The sequence below is a fragment of the Ovis canadensis genome, chromosome 7 (genome assembly GCF_042477335.2).
Source record: "Ovis canadensis isolate MfBH-ARS-UI-01 breed Bighorn chromosome 7, ARS-UI_OviCan_v2, whole genome shotgun sequence".
NCBI classification, from domain to species: Eukaryota; Metazoa; Chordata; class Mammalia; order Artiodactyla; family Bovidae; genus Ovis; species Ovis canadensis.
In genome coordinates this window covers 31,571,474-31,589,495 of record NC_091251.1, presented here as the reverse complement: position 1 = coordinate 31,589,495, position 18,022 = coordinate 31,571,474, and the positions used below count along the sequence as shown (strand labels likewise).

General features: G+C 49.6%; 1 protein-coding gene across 1 annotated transcript in view; it reads left to right on the top strand.

Annotated features, from left to right (window-relative positions):
* Positions 1 to 1,033: 1,033 nt before the first annotated feature.
* Positions 1,034 to 18,022, top strand: part of CELF6 (CUGBP Elav-like family member 6) — a 29,164-nt gene continuing 12,175 nt past the window's right edge. The window contains exons 1-3 of the mRNA XM_070292466.1: positions 1,034 to 1,295; positions 5,088 to 5,170; positions 14,922 to 14,970. Coding sequence (XP_070148567.1) covers positions 1,034 to 1,295; positions 5,088 to 5,170; positions 14,922 to 14,970 — 394 coding nt within the window. The remainder of the gene's footprint in view (positions 1,296 to 5,087; positions 5,171 to 14,921; positions 14,971 to 18,022) is intronic.

Genomic DNA, 18,022 nt, shown 5'->3' with positions numbered 1-18,022 from the left:
CAGCAGATGTTAGGGATCGGCTTGGTCCTAACCTCCTTGACCCTCAGACCCTCAGCTTCCTTTTCTGGAAAAAAAGGATAACACTCGTGAGCTCACAGTATCAGGATGAACTAGGTGCGTGAGCAAATATGGCTATATAAGTTCCCTCACTCTCCTGAGGAGGAATTCATGTTCCAGGAGTGTTTTGGAGTTTTTGTTTTGTCTTTCTTTAAAATTTTATTTTTAGTTTTTGTGGGATCCGTGGGAGACGAATGTTTTTGAGTCTCGTGCGTAAGGCAGTTGTTGAGGAGAGAGCTGTGTGATAGGCGGGGTGGGATCTCCTCCGAGGACTGGCTTCGGTAGTGGGAATGGAGAAGAGGAATCCCCATCCACCCCCGCAGGAAACGCTCCAGTGATTGGAGGTGTGTGCCTGTGTGTGCTGGTGTGTGAGGAGAGGGGTTAGCTCTGACTCCCTCAGACATTACCACGCATGACAAAGCTACTTCCCCTCACGCAGCCCAAGGCGCACACGCACGATCCACGGCCACGCCCGCACATACTCTACAGACACAGGGCATCCTAGGGTCCGGTTGCCATGGCGAGCAGGAAGGAGCGCTGGAGCCCAGCCGCCCCTCCCGCCCCCGGCCGAACCCGGTCAACTCCATCTCTGATTGGCCGTTGCTTCCTCATTATGCAAATCATTTGCGTAGACCAGGCGGCCAGCTGCCCTTACGTCATCAAACACAGGGGCTGGGGCTCGGGGCTCAGCTCCGGGAGAGCTCGGGCGGGAGCCCAGAGAGCGCCGCGCGGGGACCTCAAGCCAGACCCCAGCGTCCCGCCGCCTCGGCCGGGCCTGCCCCGCCCCCTGCCCCGCCCCCTTCCAGCCTGCCCCACCCTTTCTACGCCCCTCCACCCGGACCCCGCCCCCTGTGCAGCCTCCCCCTCTGCCCTCTCCGCCTGGGTCCCGCCCCCTCCCCCCCGGCCCCCTCCACCGGTCCAGGGAGGGGACGGCGGGACAGGCGGGGACCGGCGGGAGGGCGGACCGGGCGGGGATATGGCCGCGGCGCCCGGAGGGTCTGCGCCGCCCGCCGGCCCCGGCCCGCGCCTGGGTTTCAGCACCGCGGACAGCGGCATCGGCATGAGCGGGCTAAACCCGGGTCCTGCCGTGCCCATGAAGGACCACGACGCCATCAAGCTTTTCGTGGGGCAGATCCCGCGGGGCTTGGACGAGCAGGACCTCAAGCCGCTGTTCGAGGAGTTCGGCCGCATCTACGAGCTGACGGTGCTGAAGGACCGGCTCACCGGCCTCCACAAAGGTGCGCGGGGTCAGCCCAGCCCAGCCCTGCCCAGCCCTGCCCAGCCCAGCCCCAATCCGATTAGAGTGAGGCCCAGCCCAAATCCCAGCCTCAACTGCAGCCCCAACCCAAGCCCTACCTAGAGCCTGTCCAACACCAGTCCAGTACCAGCCCACTTCAGCCCAATCTTTCTCCCGGATCACAGAACCCTCAACCCAGAATTTTCTGACACCCTCCTTCTTTCTGATCATCACTCCGGCCCCCTGACGTGTTCTCTATTCTAACCTCAAACTCCCTACCCCTCGGTTCTCACACCCTAACAGTCTCCGCCTTTCAGCTGGACTTCCCTCCATCTTTCCCATCAGACAGCCCAAATCTAGGAATTTGGGAACTTATTCCACCTTCTAAGTCTCTGACACCCTCAGTCTCCCAAACCCTGGACCCAATCATTCCTGAATCACCACCCACCACCCCCAACCTGGTGCCAGCCCATTCAGGGATAACCACATTCACACACATTTTGGACTTGCACCCTTCCTTCTTGCCTCCAAGACCTGGCAACATCTGGAGCCTGTTTTTGATTCAGATTGCTAACCTGAAATCCCACAGACCCAAACTGTCACCTTCTTCAGAATTCAGGCCCATCTAAATCACAAAATCCAATTCCCTTCCCAGGAGGCTCTCAGCACCAAATTCCACCTTCTTGCTTAGGAATAGCCCCAGTCTCTCCATTCCCATCCAGAACCCCAACACTATCTTCTTCTGATCTGAGTCCAGGACTGTGACCTCAGCAGGAACTCTAGCCATCTGTGCTCCCTCATCCCCCACATCTCAGGTGTCCTCTCAGCTGAACCCACACTTCTTTTACCCTCTAATCTCCTCACTCCCGTGCCACATATTTGTCCCTTCCCAATCCTCTTTATGGCCTCCCAATCCTCTTTATGGCTTTCCCTTCCTCACAAGCTGGTCCTAGACCAGAACCTGTGGACCAGAGCCTCAGGGTGGGTCAAGTTGAAGAGGCAGAAAGTGGTCTTCTCCCAGGCCCTGTTCAAAAGACAGGCACCATGGTCCTGTCCTGCCACACATCTTTCTTCCTGTAGGGAGAGGGAGGAGGCTTGTTTACATGTAGAAAAGTCTGTCCAGGCTGGGCTGGAGTAAGATGGCCAGAGTCACATGTCATACATGGGCACGGGAAGGAAATTATTTGAGAAGAATCACCTTTTTCTCTCCCCACCTTCACCATGCTGTAGTTTCAGGATTTGTGGAGTAGGGGAGGGTCTCCAACTATCCTCCATGATCTTTCCAGGAGAGAAGTGGTGGGCCCTGGGTAACAGCTACATGTATTTTCCTAAGGGCTGAAAGCTGGAATCAGGCTGCCACCTTTTCAACTCAGAGGCTTTGGGGAGTTCCTAGGCACACTAATGTAGGAGTTTCAGGTATATGCCCATAGAAGATCCGGGACCAGCTATGTAGCAGTGCATCTTAAACCCTTTGGAGTGGGGTCATTTTTAAAGAGGCATGAAACCACAAGACCATACCACCCAGATCCCTTCTAATGCAGTCCAGTTGCCCAACTGCCAGTCCATCCATAGCAACTTATGGTCTTATTTTTTAGACATTTATTTCAGTATGTAAGTACAAGCCGGTCTTGCTGAGCAATCTGTGTAGTAAAGGAAGTGTATAGATTATCTTTAATTCTCACTCTTCTCACTCAAACACCATCAGAGTCTCTGAACTGTTCCCTAATCCTTTATCTCTCTCCACTTAGTTCTAATTCTTCCTGGTTTTTTTTTTCTCCACTTTTCTGTCCCTCAAGCCATGCGTCTCTGTCTTTTTATCCTTCCATTCTTCCACTCCCTGTCCACACAGGCCTCCTTTTGGCAGCAACTAGGCCCTTGAGCCTTTCAGACAGGGCCCCAGCCCTGCTTAGTTCTGACGTCAGCTAATATGGTTTGGTGGTGGAAGATGGAGCAGCGATGTAAGCGGAATCAGGTTTTGGTGATTTTCCCCCCCCAAATCAACCCACAGCTCTTGAAGGCAAGGTTACTTTGCAAGGTCAATGGGGAGGGTCTCCCAATCAACATATTCTCCACCTTCTCCCCAGCAACAGTGACGTCCAAAAGCCAGAGTGACTCATTTTCTTTTAGATGGCTGAATACTGAAGGGGGCAGCCACAGTGCTTTGAAAACAAGCTCAGCCTAGAAGTTGGAGATTCCAAACCCTGTGCTACCACTGGCATACTTTCTGGGCATCAATTTTCCTATTGATATGATAAGTGGTTGTGCCAGGAGTTCTCTAAGGTCTCTTTAACCCAGTGAATGGCAGGTATCTGCCCACCTTAAGAGGACAGCCACATAGAAGACAATGGATAAAATGTTCCCATTTGCCTTTGCAGTCTGCTGAGGTCTAAGTGGCAAACTGCACCAAGCTCCTAATGGTTTCCCACATCCACTTTCTCTTCCTTTAGTCTTTCTCCTTCCTTTACTCAGAAGGCTCTTCTTGAAAACACAGACCTAATGTCACAACCCTGCTTAAAACCCTTTAGTGGCTCTCTACTGTTCTTAGGACAAAATTCAAAATCCAAACTGAAGTTACAGATGAGCCGATCCCTGCATGCCTCTCTGGCCAATCTGCCCCCAGTTACCAACTTTCAACCATACTGGCCTTCCATCTGTTTCCCCAACACACTGAATTCTTCACTCAGTCCTCATATGTACTGTTCTCTCTGCTTGAAATAATCACTACCCTTTCCATCACCTCGTTAACCCCCCTTTGTTATTGAGAGCTCAGTGTGTTCTCTGAGACATTCATTCCTCAATTGTGTGGACTTAGATACGTCTCCCTCATGATCCTTGACATGATTCCCACGAGGGCAGGAAATATGTCTGTCTTGTTACCACTTTACCTTCAAGCCATCATAATATACAAGAAGAAGTAAGTATTCAATAAATCTTTTCTGAGTAAGTGAGTGTTCAATGACTTTTGGAACGGAAGAAGTCTTGGCCCTATGCTTCCTAGCAGGCTACAGGTTCTGAGGCTGGACAAAGAGTGGGTAGGACTGAACCTTTGGTTCAACTTAGACTCCTTCTCTCCCCCTTTAACTACTCATTCTTTTAGAGAAGTCAGATTTTATGCTCCATCAGATTTGGGGCATAAAAACACTTTAAGAGGCCCTATCCTGCAGTCCTGGGAGGGTTGATGGATCAAGTACTTTGGATGGGACTGGAAGTCCCTAGAAGCTCCTCTCTATAGGATGTCCTTAAGCCAGTTCCATCTCCCAAGCCTCAAATCAATCCATTCCTTAGACTCAAACTAGGAGGAGGTATCAGGAAAGAGTTGTGGGGTCCTGGGCTTGATTCCCAAACTTCTTCCTCCTCTTCTGTCTCCTCCCATCTGAAACTGAACTGGGAAGGAATTGAGGCTGATTCTTAGAGACTTTAGGAGTGTGAATCCAAAAAGGAAGGGGGAGGTTGGGGTTAAAGCTGAAGGCAAAGCCGCTTATGGAGTTTTAACCCCAACAGGATTTATGGTTGGCGTGGGGAGGGGAGATGTGGGATTGCATGAATATGTGATTGGGTGTGGGTGCACATGTTCCCTAGGCAAAAGGCCAGGAGCGAGTGAGGGAGCCAGAGTCTGTGACATGGGCGCATGAAGATCCTCCCTTCAGAGAAGGTGGGAGGCAGAGAAGCTTCTCAGAAGCAGTACCCTTGTTGAAAGGAGAATGGCCTTGAGTTTGTCAGTGTAATAGGGTCTTTCCAGGAAGAGTATCTGGGGGTTTCAGGAAACCCCCTGAGCCAGCCTCTTCCTCCCCAGGCTGTGCCTTCCTCACCTACTGCGCCCGGGACTCTGCTCTCAAGGCTCAGAGTGCACTGCACGAGCAGAAGACCCTGCCAGGGGTAAGTCCACCAGGGCTGGGGGGGTGGGAACCACCTCCGGCTGGGAACATGCCCTACGTGCTTGCCAAAGCAGCATGTGGTGGCTGGGCTGGGATCAGGAACTAGAAGAGTCATCTTTCTGGCAGAGGACTTACCTGTACCCTTAACAGCTACACGTTATATGTTATATTCAGTCTTCTGGTCCAAAGAAATGGGCTTGAGACTCTTGGGCCAAGTGTACCATTCCCATCTTTTAGGAAAGGCATTATTCTTGTGAGCTATGCTAGAATCTGTCCATGTTGGCTAAAATCATGGCATTAGGTGTCGTTTGTCACCGGTGTGAGCATATTTGAAGATCCACAGGGGAGAGGCTCTGCTGGGCTGGTACCCCATTTCTTCGAGTTCTGGGGTCCTTGATGATCCTCTTCCTGTAATGCTATTTTGGGTGTCTTGACTCACCAAGATTGCTTTCCTTCCACACCCCCAAACACTTAGCTCAAGGTTAAGGGAGACCTCATTCTACAGGGAGCTAGGCCACTGTACATCAGTGGCACTTGATATGGCCTTGGCTAATGGCTAATCGCTGGGCAGAAGACAAAGCAGGACCTCCTGCTGAAGGAAGAAAGTGGTGATTGTTAGGAACTAGTGTTCCTAACACTTGGTGAACTAGGGTTCACCAAGAGCAAGGGTGACCTAGGGTTCACCAAGAGCAAGTCATACTATACAGTTTCTCTTGTCCAAGGAGTGACATGTCTAGAGCAAGAATGCAATTGTCCTGGGCAGGCCAAACCTGGGAATATATCCAATTCCAGGCCTCAGGATTAAGAGGGTCATGAGCTGACCAGAAAGAGACTTGATGGTATAGGGACATAAAATATATTATGGAATGATAATTTGAAGAATCAGGGATATTTAGCTGGACAGGGTTTAGTGGGGGCTACAATAGGGAGACATCATAACATAATAATTACAAATACTAGTTTTTGAGTCTCACAGACTGGAGTTGAATCCCAGCTCTGCCATTTAGCATTTCTGTGTCTTCAGATACATCACTTAGACATTCGAGCTTCAATTCCTCACCTATAGGGAGTGAGTAATACTAACGCTTAGCTCACTGGACTATTGGTGGGATTATCTGAGGCTTAGCAAGTACCTGGCACAGAGTAAGATCTCAATACATATTACTGGTGGGGTGGGTACCCGCCTTCAGATCCTGAAGAAGGATTTGGTTTTCTATGGGTGTCCCCATAGGGCAGGACCAGGATCAGTGGGGTATAAAAACCAGCCACATTAATTTCAGCTCAGTGTAAAGAATTCATTTCTCATCATCAGAGCCCTCCAGCAACAAAACAAACTTTAGAGAATTCTCTGGTGGTCTAATGGTTAGGACTCCACACTCACTGCTTGAGGTCCCTGGTTCAAGCCCTAGTTGAGGAACTAAAATCCTCCAAGCCGCCTAGTGCAATCAAAATATGAAAATTAAATTACATTATTTTAAAAAGACAAGCTTTACTTAGAGCTGATCAAGCTGTTAATGGGGTGTCAGGTCCTAGAACCAATCCTTGTAATTGAAGGAACTTGAGCCTGGCTCTTGAAGGCTCAGTGTCAAGTAACACCAACGTGGGCCTCCTGGATGACTCAGTGGTAAAGAACCAGACTGCAATGCAGGAGACCCGGGTTGAGTCCCTGGGTAGAGAATATCCCCTGGAGAAGGAAATGGCAACCCACTCCAGTATTCTTGCCTGGAGAATCCCATGGACAGAGGAGCCTGGAGGGGTACAGTCCATGGGGTCGCAAAGAGTCAGACAACACTTAGCAACTAAAGTCCACCACCACCACCGCAACACCAACTTATCACCCTCACCAATCCTCTGTAGGCAGGCTCTGGAGCTAGACAGACCTGGGTGTCAATCCAGGACCTACCACTCACTAACTCTATGACCTTGGGCAAGTCTTTACCACTCTAAGCCTAGCCTTTCCTCCTCTGTGAAATTGAGCTTGTAGGGCTGTTATAATAATTAAATAAACTAAGTCATATAAAATGCAAACCTTGTAAGTGTTCAGTACAGGTCAGCTCATGGTAGTAGTAGTAACAGCAGCATTACTAGGAGTGATAGTAGAAGTCATTATGGATCCACCCTTGGGAGTAAATGACTTCTGTCGCTAGAATTAAGAGTCAGGGAGACAAGTGATAAGACTCCATATATGGGGAACATCATGGGAAAGGTGCAGAGACAAGAGAAACAGATGGGTGTGAAATGGGGCTCGGAGTGTAGAGGAGGGTCCCCACATAAGCACGGGCCAGACCGGAGAGAAGATCCACAGAGGGCAATGGTGGAAGGGGAAACTTTGAATCCCAGGGTGAAGGGTTTAGACTTTATCCTGAAAGCTAAGGGAAGACACTGAAAAAACTAAGATGAAATCTGGGAGAACAAATCCCCCCCAGGGACTTCCCTGGTGGCCCAGTGGCTACGACTCTGTGCTCCCGATGCAGGGGATCCAGCAGAGGAGCGTATAAGGAAGACACGGCACATATATATGATGGAATATCACTCAGCCATTAAAAAGAATGAAATAATGCCATTTGCAGTGACACGGATGGACCTAGAGAGTGTCACACTGAGTGAAGGAAGTCAGACAGAGAAAGAGAAATATCATATGACATCCCTTATATGTGGAATCTAACAAGAAATGATATAAATGAACCTACAAAATAGAGACTCACAAATTTAGAAAATGAACTTATGGTTGCCTGGGGAAAGGGATAGCTGGGACACACTAGTATATTCAAAATGGATAATCAACAAGGACCTACTGTATAGCAAAAAAAAAAAAAACCAACCAAACAAACAAAAAAAACTGCAGGGTATCTGGGTTTGATCCCTGGTCAGGGAACTACAGGGCTTCCCAGGTGGCTCTAGTGGTCAAGAACCCACCTGCCAATGCAGGAGCTGTCGGACACTCTGGTTCTATCCCTGGGTTGGGAAGATCCCCTGGAGGAAGGCCTGGCAACCCACTCCAATATTCTCGCCTGGAGAATCGAATGGACAGAGGAGTCTGGTGGGCTGTGGTCCACAGGATCACAAAGAGTCGGACACAACTGACGCAACTTAGCATGCACACGCATGCAGGGAACTAGATTCTGAATATAACTAAGAATCCGTATGCTGCGACTAAAGATCCCACATGCTGCAGCTAAAACCTGGGGTAGCCAAATAAATAAATAATAAAGAAAAAAATCCCCTCCTCAACCAGCCACAGGGCTCCACAATTGAAGGGGTACCTGGTGGACTCTATTGAGCTGAGGACACCTGAGATCAGGACAGTGAGGCACTATGCTACTAGGGTGATTCCTGGGAAGGAAAAGAGAAATAATAACTAACATGTATTGATAGCGACAGTGTTCCTAGCACTTGACACGTTCAAAGTCACTTAATCCTCTATGAAGAAGGTATGGCATTCACATTTTATAAATGAGGAAATTGAGTCATGGAGAACAAGTGACTTGCCCAAGGTCGGGTAGTTACTGATGGGAAGATCAGGGCTTTGAGCCTAGGTAGTCAGGCTCCAGAACTCATTCACTTAGCCACTGCGCTGTTACCTGAGCCAGGCTGGTGGCAGACAGGGGTCAAAGGTTCCAGAGCAGATGATGACTGGGTACACCTGGCCCCTCTGACCCTGTCATCCTCAGGCTTCCAACATGGCCTGACTTCCTCTGATACTGCCAGGATTGGCTTGATTCACCCTCCTCAGCTTAACAAAGTGAAAATTAATATTTAATTATTCTCCTAAATGAAAATCGATGGCCTTGTTGGCTAGCCCCAGCATTGGCCGAGCCATCCATCTTTCCTCTGGGCCTGCCAGGGGCAGCAGCGGCTTTAGTCACCTGGCCTTGGGGCCCACCAGCATGGAGGGGGAAGGTGCCCAGCTTCCTATAGGCTCAGGGTCCTGGGCACACCTGCCACCTGCTGGAGAAGCAGAGATAAGACTTGAATCTGGACTCCTACAGGAGACAGTCACACTGTCACTGTGGGGTTAGGAAAAGCTGGGTCAAATTCAAAGAGAAAGCCTGAACCCCTAGGAGAAATTTCATGGTGTCTGCCCAACTGGTACCTCCCCCAGCCCCTCTCTACCACCTATTAAAGCTTGGCTCCCAAATCAGGACTCCCTTCAGACCTCAGTGGTTGTCCCAGCTTCTGCAGCCTCTTCCCCAGGAAGCTGGAGCGGCTTCTTTCAGCCTCACTTCAGGCTCTGGAATCCACCTGGAGAAAGTGAGGCCCGACCTCACTTGTCTCTCTTCATGCTCATGATCTTTTCCCTGGGCATCCATCCCTTCAAACACTGACTACGCTTGCTTTTGCAGGTTTTGTCCTGCATGAAGGAGCTTGAGTGAAAAAGGCAAACGGGGGCTGCAGTCTAGCCATGCTCTGTTGACCCAGCCATGCTCATGATCATAGGACCACGTCAGCCCCGAAGGGGCACATTCTTCCTAATTTGTCCACAGTATCTAATTTGCCTGTCTGTATCTCACACAGATGCACTGTATGTGCTAGTGCCTGCTCATTGCGTGAGCTGGCGCCTTTGCCTTCAAGGAGCTTCCAGCCCAGAAATAACCCACTGCACCTCAGTGGGGTTTACTTCTGGGCACATAAAAGAGGCATCAGGAGTGGAGAGGGCGGAGCTCCTATCTGAGCTGAATCATGATCATCACGTTTGAGGGCCTAGAAACCTAAAAGACAAAGGCTACTTCTGGAATCCTGGGGACAGTGTGAGAACTGGCAGGGAAGGTGTCCAGTGGAGATGGCGAAGGCTCCAACTGAATGGAGACGGTCACATGTACAGGACAACAGGGGAGGCAAGACCAACAGGTTCGGGCTCCCAGTCTCAGGATCTTGGGCTTTATTGGAGGCTTACAATGGGGAACTGTGAGTACATTTGGTGCAGGGAAGAGTGAGGGACTGGTATTAAAAGATCACTCTGGATATGGTGTGAGGCTGGCGTGGAGAGCAAGCACTGCTGGAGGCAGGTGACCCTCTGGACACCGCTGCTTGAGTGCAGGTGGATATGACACTGGCCTGGAGCTGGGGTTGAGGCAGGGATGGAGGAGAGGATGGACTCGTGATCTGTTCAGCAAAACCATACAGACCCTAGAACGAATGGGACTCGGGAGTGGACTGAATTAGAGGAAGGGGGTGAGGCGGAACAAAGTGCTGACAGTGGTGGTTTCCTTTTTATCTGCTCAGCTCTCTCTTGCAACCATGACACCTCTCTTAGACCCACCAGGAGCCCCTTCTCTGGGGAAGTTCCAATAAACAGTCTTCCCACAGTGAGGGGAAGGGGCTGAGGGTATCATGAGTGCCGAGTGGAGGGAATAGTTGGTATCGGGACAGAACAGTCTGAGGAAGGCGATGCAGAGTCCAAAGGCAGGAACTGTAGGCGAGCCAAGCAGGGAGGAGTAAGGTACAGCCTTCCTTGCTGCTCACAGGGGCAGAAGGATCAGGACCCAGTGTGTGTCTGTGCTGCTGCTGACCTTCTCCATTCCATGACCTGGAGTGGGTTGTTCTCTCCTTTTTCTGACATACTCTCCCTTGACTTCCCCTGCAGGGCTAGGTCCTGAAGCAGACATAGGCCTGGACTTGGGAAACTCAGGGGAACAAGTGTTCAGCCAAGGGCAAGAGCTCCCCTGAGGTCCCATGACAAGTGCTTGACCAAGGAGGCAATGCCTTCTTTTCTTCAAAGGGGAATCGTGGGCACTTCACCCCATTCCCACATCCCTCCCCTGGCTGTGGAAGGAATGAAGCAGGGCAGGGTTGCCCAGGTAACTCATGTGGGCAACTCTCTTTCTCCTTCAGTCACAGACAACATACCCAAATCCCGGATGCCCTCCCCAACCACTTCCCAGTGGAGACTGAAGGTCAGAGCCTAGGGGAGCATTCCCTTTCCCAACTCAGTCATCACCATCTTGGGCTCCTGCCCTGCACCTCCTACCTGCCAAACTACCAACTTCCCCAACACCTAAGCCAGAAACCTGTAGGTCAGAATTTCCTCCTCTCCCTCATTCCCCATATCCAATACTTTAGTTCAGTTCATTCTTCCTCAACATCTCTTGAATCTGTTCATTTCCTTCTGCCCTGATCCAGGTCACCCTCAACCCTTACCTGTATCACTGATCTTCCTGCCTCTAAATTTTCCCTTTTCAATCCTTTCTCTGCATAATGACAGTTCATGGGATCCTTCATAAGACAGATTCTTCCCCTGCTTCCCTGGATTTCTGCTGCCTTTGAAATACAACAAACTTCCTCATCATAGTTTTTACAGCCTGCCCCAATCTGGCTTCTTCTGACTTTTCAATTTCATATCCTTCCATTTAAAACACACACACAAAACAAACAAAAAACGTATTACATCTGGTGCATCTACGAAGATCTAGCTTTTGTCACTTACACCACACCCCTTCAAAGTAGGATCATGAATCCCCTTTTACTAATGTGGCTACTGAGGCTCAGAGACCTTTAAGTAAATTGTACTGATGAAGCCAGGATCTAAATCCACATCTATCTGACTGGGAGAAATTTGTATTACCTTAGCCCCCTAGTGGCTCAGCTAGTAAAGAATCCGCCTGCAATGCAGGAGACCTGAGTTCAATCCTTGGGTTGGGAAGATCCCCTGAAGAAGGGAAAGGCTACCCACTCCAGTATTCTGGCCTGGAGAATTCAGTCCAGATGAGAAAGTTGAGGCTGGGGGAGGCTATACAGTCCATGGGGTCACAAAGAGTTGGACACGACTGAGCGACTTTCAGTCACTAGCCCCCTCAATGTCAGGTGCCCACCTGGAAACCCTTACTCCTTCAGACTTGTGTCTCCCTCTCCATACCCCAGCCATCTGGAATGTTCAGTCTCCAGCCCTGCCCCTCCCATGATGGCCCAGTGACCCCAGTGCTGCAAGACCCAGCTCAAACACTGCCTGCTCCCCAAAGCCGTCCCTGAGCCAGCCTCTCCAGCTGGAGTCAGCACTTCATCTTGCACCCCTCCCCTGGTCCTGGCCCCTCTGTGCCTCATTTGTGTTCATGTCTTCAGAATAGAGTTGAGCAACTCAAGGGAAAATCATGGACTTCAATGTCAGACAGACCTGGGGGCAAATCCCAGCTCAATCACCATGTGATCTCAGACAAGTGATTTAGCCTCCCCCAGCCTCAACTTTCTCATCTGTACTATGGGAACAATGACATTCTCTTGTAGAGTGTTTGGAAGGAATTTAGAGACAGTGTATATACAGTGCCCCAGGAAGGGCCTGGCACATAGTGGGCTCTTGGGAAATGGTGGCGTTATTTTACCCTTTAAGGACAGGGTCCCAGGGTCATTGCTGTCTCCCCTGAAGGGCCCAGCTCAGAGCTCTTCAGAGTTCTGAGAATACTGACAACATGGCTGAGTGGTGGAAAGTCTAGGTGCTCAAACTCTGAGACCTGCACTCGGCCAGGTCCACGTGGGATGTTTATGTAGCACCTAATGCCCACTCTCCATCAAAGAGTGGTGCAGTGGGGGAGGGAGGAAGGGACATCCTCCAGAGCCCCAGTGAGCTCCATCTCCCCAGAAACCCAGCCGGGGAGGCAGCTGCCATGGAAACTGCTGTCACATGTGCTCATCACTCTAGGCTCCAGAGAGAAATTCTTAGCATCTATTTAAGAACTAATAAAATAATGATGGGCTTGCTCACCCTCACTGGCCCCCGCCCCAGGCTTCTCCCCTTCTGCCACACTCCACCCTCCCTTTCCTATGCTCCCTTCCTGACGCCTATCCTCTCAGTCCCCTCTCATCTCCACCAGTATTTCTCTCCTTGCCCCTTGCGGGTCCGTCTTACTCTCTTAGCATTTCTGCCTTCCTGTGTCTCGTCATCTCTCCCTGTGTCCCTGCTCTCCATGGCTCTGTCTCTTGGTCTCTCCTCCACAGTCACAGGTGGCCATGTCCAGGGAGGGGTCCTGTCCCCCCGGTCCCTGGTCCAGGTCAGTCCAGACCTGTCCAGCTCGCCCTGATCTGCTTGGATTGATCTGTCATCCCCTCTAGACTGCAGCCTGAGTCCTGTCGGCGTCTCGGCCCCCACCCACAACCTGGTCCACTGCACGTGTTCCACCACCAGTGGGCGGGTGTGTCAGAGCGCATAAGAACCTGAGTCCTGGGAGGGAGGGGGATTGTGCTGGTTCAGGCTTGGCCTGTTTTCCTTTTTTTTTTTTTTTAAAGCCCTCCCCACTCCCCCCTCCTCCAAATTTGATCCAAAGGAAATTGCTCAACTGTGACTGCCAGGGCGTTACCATGGTTACTGGGTAGCACTTGTGGCTATGGTAACAGGAAGCTGCCCGTTGTCTCAGCAACAAGCACACTGGTAGAGGATGGAGTGGCCCCTGATTGGTGCAGAAGCATTGCATTTCCTGAGGGGAGGGGGTCAGATCATCACCTTCTCAGGCCAGATGGGCATCAGTACCCCTTCCTCCACGAACAGGAAGGCTGCGGTTCATTCCTCCCAGCACTCAGCTGTCTGCCCCCCAACAATAATTCCTCACGTCCTACGCACCCAGCTCCTGGCAGTTTACAAAGACCTTTTGCGTCCCCATTATCTCATGTGATCCCCACAACACCCATGAGAGGAAGGTGAGATGGGGATTCAATCATGAGTTCTCTCAGGGTGGTTGGGGGATGGGAGTGGGTGGGGTGTATATCGAAATCACCTGGGAGCGTTTACCAATGAATGATACAATTCCCCCAACTTGAGAGTCTGATATGGTTCCCGGGTGATTCATATCTACCCCTGATCAGGGAACCCCTGAATTAGAAGGTGAAATCGGTTGGTGGGGGAAGGGAGGGAGGAAGGAAGGAAGCTGCTTTCCAGGTTTACAGCTTGGATGACTGGAAGGATCAGGTCTGGGCAAAAAGATGAGCTCTGGTTTGGATGTGTTCAGTGGAAAGTACCAGTGAACTTTCTAGTCGGGGTGTCCAGCAAGCAGCTGGCCAGAAGGGGCTCAAGCTCAGGCGGGAGGTCCAAGCTGGAGACGCAGAGCTCTGAGTCATCCCTGTGGAGACAGGAGCAGAGGCTGTGGGTATGGATGAGACTCTTCAGGATGAAAGGGAAGAGTGGGGTGAGTGGGGCTGAGGATGGTACCCTGGAGAAATCCAGCATCCTCAGGGGTAGAGGGTGCCCAGGGAGAGGACTGGGAGGGTGAGTGTAGACTATAGTGACATAGAAGCTTGGAGGAGGTTTTTCTCATTTGACAAGTTGAATCCAAGTGAGGATGGCTTACTCTAAGTCATACAACCACTAAACGGCAGAGTTGGGGGTAGACAACACTAAATCTTGATTCCCAGATTGTTTAAATGACACATAGAAAGTATATTCTCAGTCTTAGACACAAAACACAAATCTGCAGTATCAGTTCTACCCTGCTACCCAATTCCTCTCACCCAGAGGAAGTCCAGGAGCCAGAGGGACAGGCCTCACCTGGTCTGTGCACAGAGCCCAAGGCAGGAGAATCTCTTTAGCCTCCACATTCCCTCCTCTACTTGCCCTGAGCTTCCTATGGCCTAATCCTCAGGCTTTAGCACTTTCTAAAGTCCTGCATTTAAGGGAGGAATCTTGGAGAAAATCTATAATTCCTGTGTGAGAGTGGTGGGGTAGAGAGTGGTGGGGTGAGGGCTTAGATCCTGAGAAGTCCAGGGGTGGAGAAGCCGGGGCCCCAGGACTAGGCGGTCGTGCTGATGGGGTGTGTTGGTCCGATGTCTTTCAGATGAATCGTCCTATCCAAGTGAAGCCGGCTGCCAGTGAGGGCCGAGGAGGTAACTTGCCTGCCTGACAAATCTCAGGGTATCATCCACGTCGGGGATGGTGGGCCCACTCCTGAAGTCAGGCTTACCCATGTTTTATTGCCAGAGCCCCTCTCCGCCTACCTTGGATAAGGGGAACAAGTAGGGAGGGACCAGATTGCTCAGCCCCAGAAACAACTCAGCCATCCCAGATCAGACTGAGGAGGGATGGGGTCCCAGCATCCCCAGACCCAGAAGAGGGAGGAGATAGAGGCTGCACGTAGAGGAAGGGAGTTCTTGCCACCTTGCCCCTGGAGAAAGTTCATTCTTGTTTTAACAGGTGGAACTTCCAGATTTGTTTGAAGAACCAGGCTAGAGTTATTCTCCTTTTCCAGGTTCTTCTGATTACAGAAAATCCAGTCCATTCTGGGCTGGAGCCACTCATATTCCTTTATTGCCTTTGGAAAAAGATGAGGCTGGTCAGACAGATTTTGCAGGCCATAGTAAGAAATTTGACTCTATGTTGAGGACCATGGAAAGTCTTCAAAAGTGATTTTTTTTTTTAGCTGCACTGTTTCATAGTGCAGAAAAAAACTAAAGCTCCTTAAGAACAGAGGATTTGAGAGCCTGTGCTTTTTGACAACCAGCCACGTTATGGCCAGCTTCTAAGCTAGAAAAGCAAAACTAGCTTCTGGTGTCAGTTCTTGGTGTCTTTCTTGCCCTTGGGTGTTAAATCATTCCAAAATATCTGCCTTAGCCCTCCCTGACATCTGCTGACTCTCTCTGATCTCTGATTCTGGTCTCTGATTTCTTGATCTCTGATTCTCTGCTTCTGGTCAAGATACTACCATCCCACTTTGTCTAGAGAAGCTATTTCCAAGCTTCCTTCCTCCCCCTTCATACACACATCCTCCTTTTCTATCTCATTCTTTCCAGACTGGTTTTTGAGACGTTCCAGGCTGCACACCAAACCTCTGGTTCACTTGTCCCAAGAATTTCTGCTTCTTGGGAAACTGTTAGGCATCACGGCCAGTGTTGGCCATCTTCTCAGCCCTGCTCACAAACACTAGACAGTCCCACAGCTGAGAGGCCGCCTGAGAGTATTTGAGTAAGCTAAGAAGCAGACAGGTTGGACTGTAGTTTGTTCAACCATCCAACCAATATCTTTTGCGTAACTTACTTCACATTAGGAATGCAAGGCAAACCTGCCTCCTGGCCTCATGAAGCTCTGGAGGTATAAGGGGATATAAACAGTAAAGGAAGCTATTATTCAGTGTGATCAGAGCTTTTCAAGTCCTGGGGGTTGTGGGGAAACAAACATGGGGCACCTAACTTAGTCTAGGAGGTCGAGGTGGGCTCCCAGAGGTAACACTATTTAAGCTGAGACCTCCAGGATGAACAAGAAGTAGCCAAAAAGAAAAGGGAGGAGCAAGGGAGCAAGTACGTCAGGGAGAGGGAAGCACATGCACAGGGCTCAGAAGAACATGATGCAACTTGGAGTCTGGTTCAGGAACTGAATCCAGGACACTGGGGACACATTTGTTGCCTGGAGTCTAACACAACTTACCAGGATGAGGGCCACTGCCCAAAGGAGACCTCCACACCAATAATGCTTCTGCTTAGCCTGGTCCAGATGTCTTGGTCATCTGGGCCCCTAGCAGTGGCATTAGTGTGAGTTTTATAACTTTCCTCCTCCTTTTTGTACAAATGTTTCTGGTGTAATATCACTGACAAATTCTGTATATATGGCATTTCACCTCTACACCTGTTCAGATTCTGAGCAGCTCAAGAGAGCAGGAAAAGCAAATCTATCTGAAAAGAGGTCTGCCTGGCAGTAGGATTCATAATTTTAAAAAGAAAAATAGTGAAAGTTTTAGCGACTCAATCATGTCCAACTCTTTGTGACCCCATGGACTGTAGCCCTTCAGGCTCCTCTGTCCATGGGGATTCTCCAGGCAAGAATACTGGCATGGGTATTCATTCCCTTCTCTGGCGGATCATCCCCACCCAGGGGTCAAACTCAGGTCTCCTGCATTGCAGAAGGATTCTTTACCATCTGAGCCACCAGGGAAGCCCTTTAGTAGTCTTGTATAACATAGATATTTCTTGACAAGTGATGGTTTTTAAGGAGCATATATTCCAAAGGCATCTATGGATAATCCTTCTTATAGTTTTGGATGACCAGATCTCTCAATTCCTTCCTGCTCCCACTCAAAGTCACCAAATGTTCCCTGATACACATTTGGGAGAGAGGAGGCATATGTACTAAGTCTTGCAACAGTTGGGTCTTTATAAATATTTTACTATTCCAGTAACACTGGAAAAGACCCTGACTCATTGGAAAAGACCCTCATGCTGGGAAAGATTGAAGGCAGGAGGAGAAGGGGATGACAGGGATGAGATAGTTGGATGGATATGAGTTTGAGCAAGCTTTGGGAGCTAGTGATGGACAAGGAAGCCTGGCGTGCAGCAGTCCATGGGGTTGCAAAGAGTGGGACACAATTAAGCGACTGAACTGAAACTGAAGTATTTTACTACTAACTGATCTGTTAGATACTAATCAAAATGTGCTCCTTCTCTTCATTGCTATTGTGTATCTCTTCAGAAGCTCTCTGCTGAATTTTAACACAAATTAATGCTTTAGAAATGCAATTTTTAAAATGGTATTGAATTTGAATTTTGAAACGTAACATTTGACACCAATGTAGGACAGCTTGTCCCATTTAAATCTTATCTCTGTGATCCCAATTCTATAAACCTTCAGAGTCAATGATCATACCTGCCCTGATATAGGTAAGCCTGTGACCTTGCATATTTTTAAATTATTCCTGAAATTAAATCCTTTGTATACAGATGATTAATGACTTTTATACCTGACAAAAATACTGGTATCAATGCAGACATAATCTGAGGGGTATCAAGGCGAATATAATCTTCCAAAACTTTGTCATTTTTTTTCTGGAAGAGATTATTAGCTTTTTTTCCCCCATAAAACAGGGATCACTAACTCAAATGCTACAGGAGCCAGGTAAGTAACCCTGAATGGTTGAGACTGTCATGATTTAATTTAAAATTTTCCCTTTAA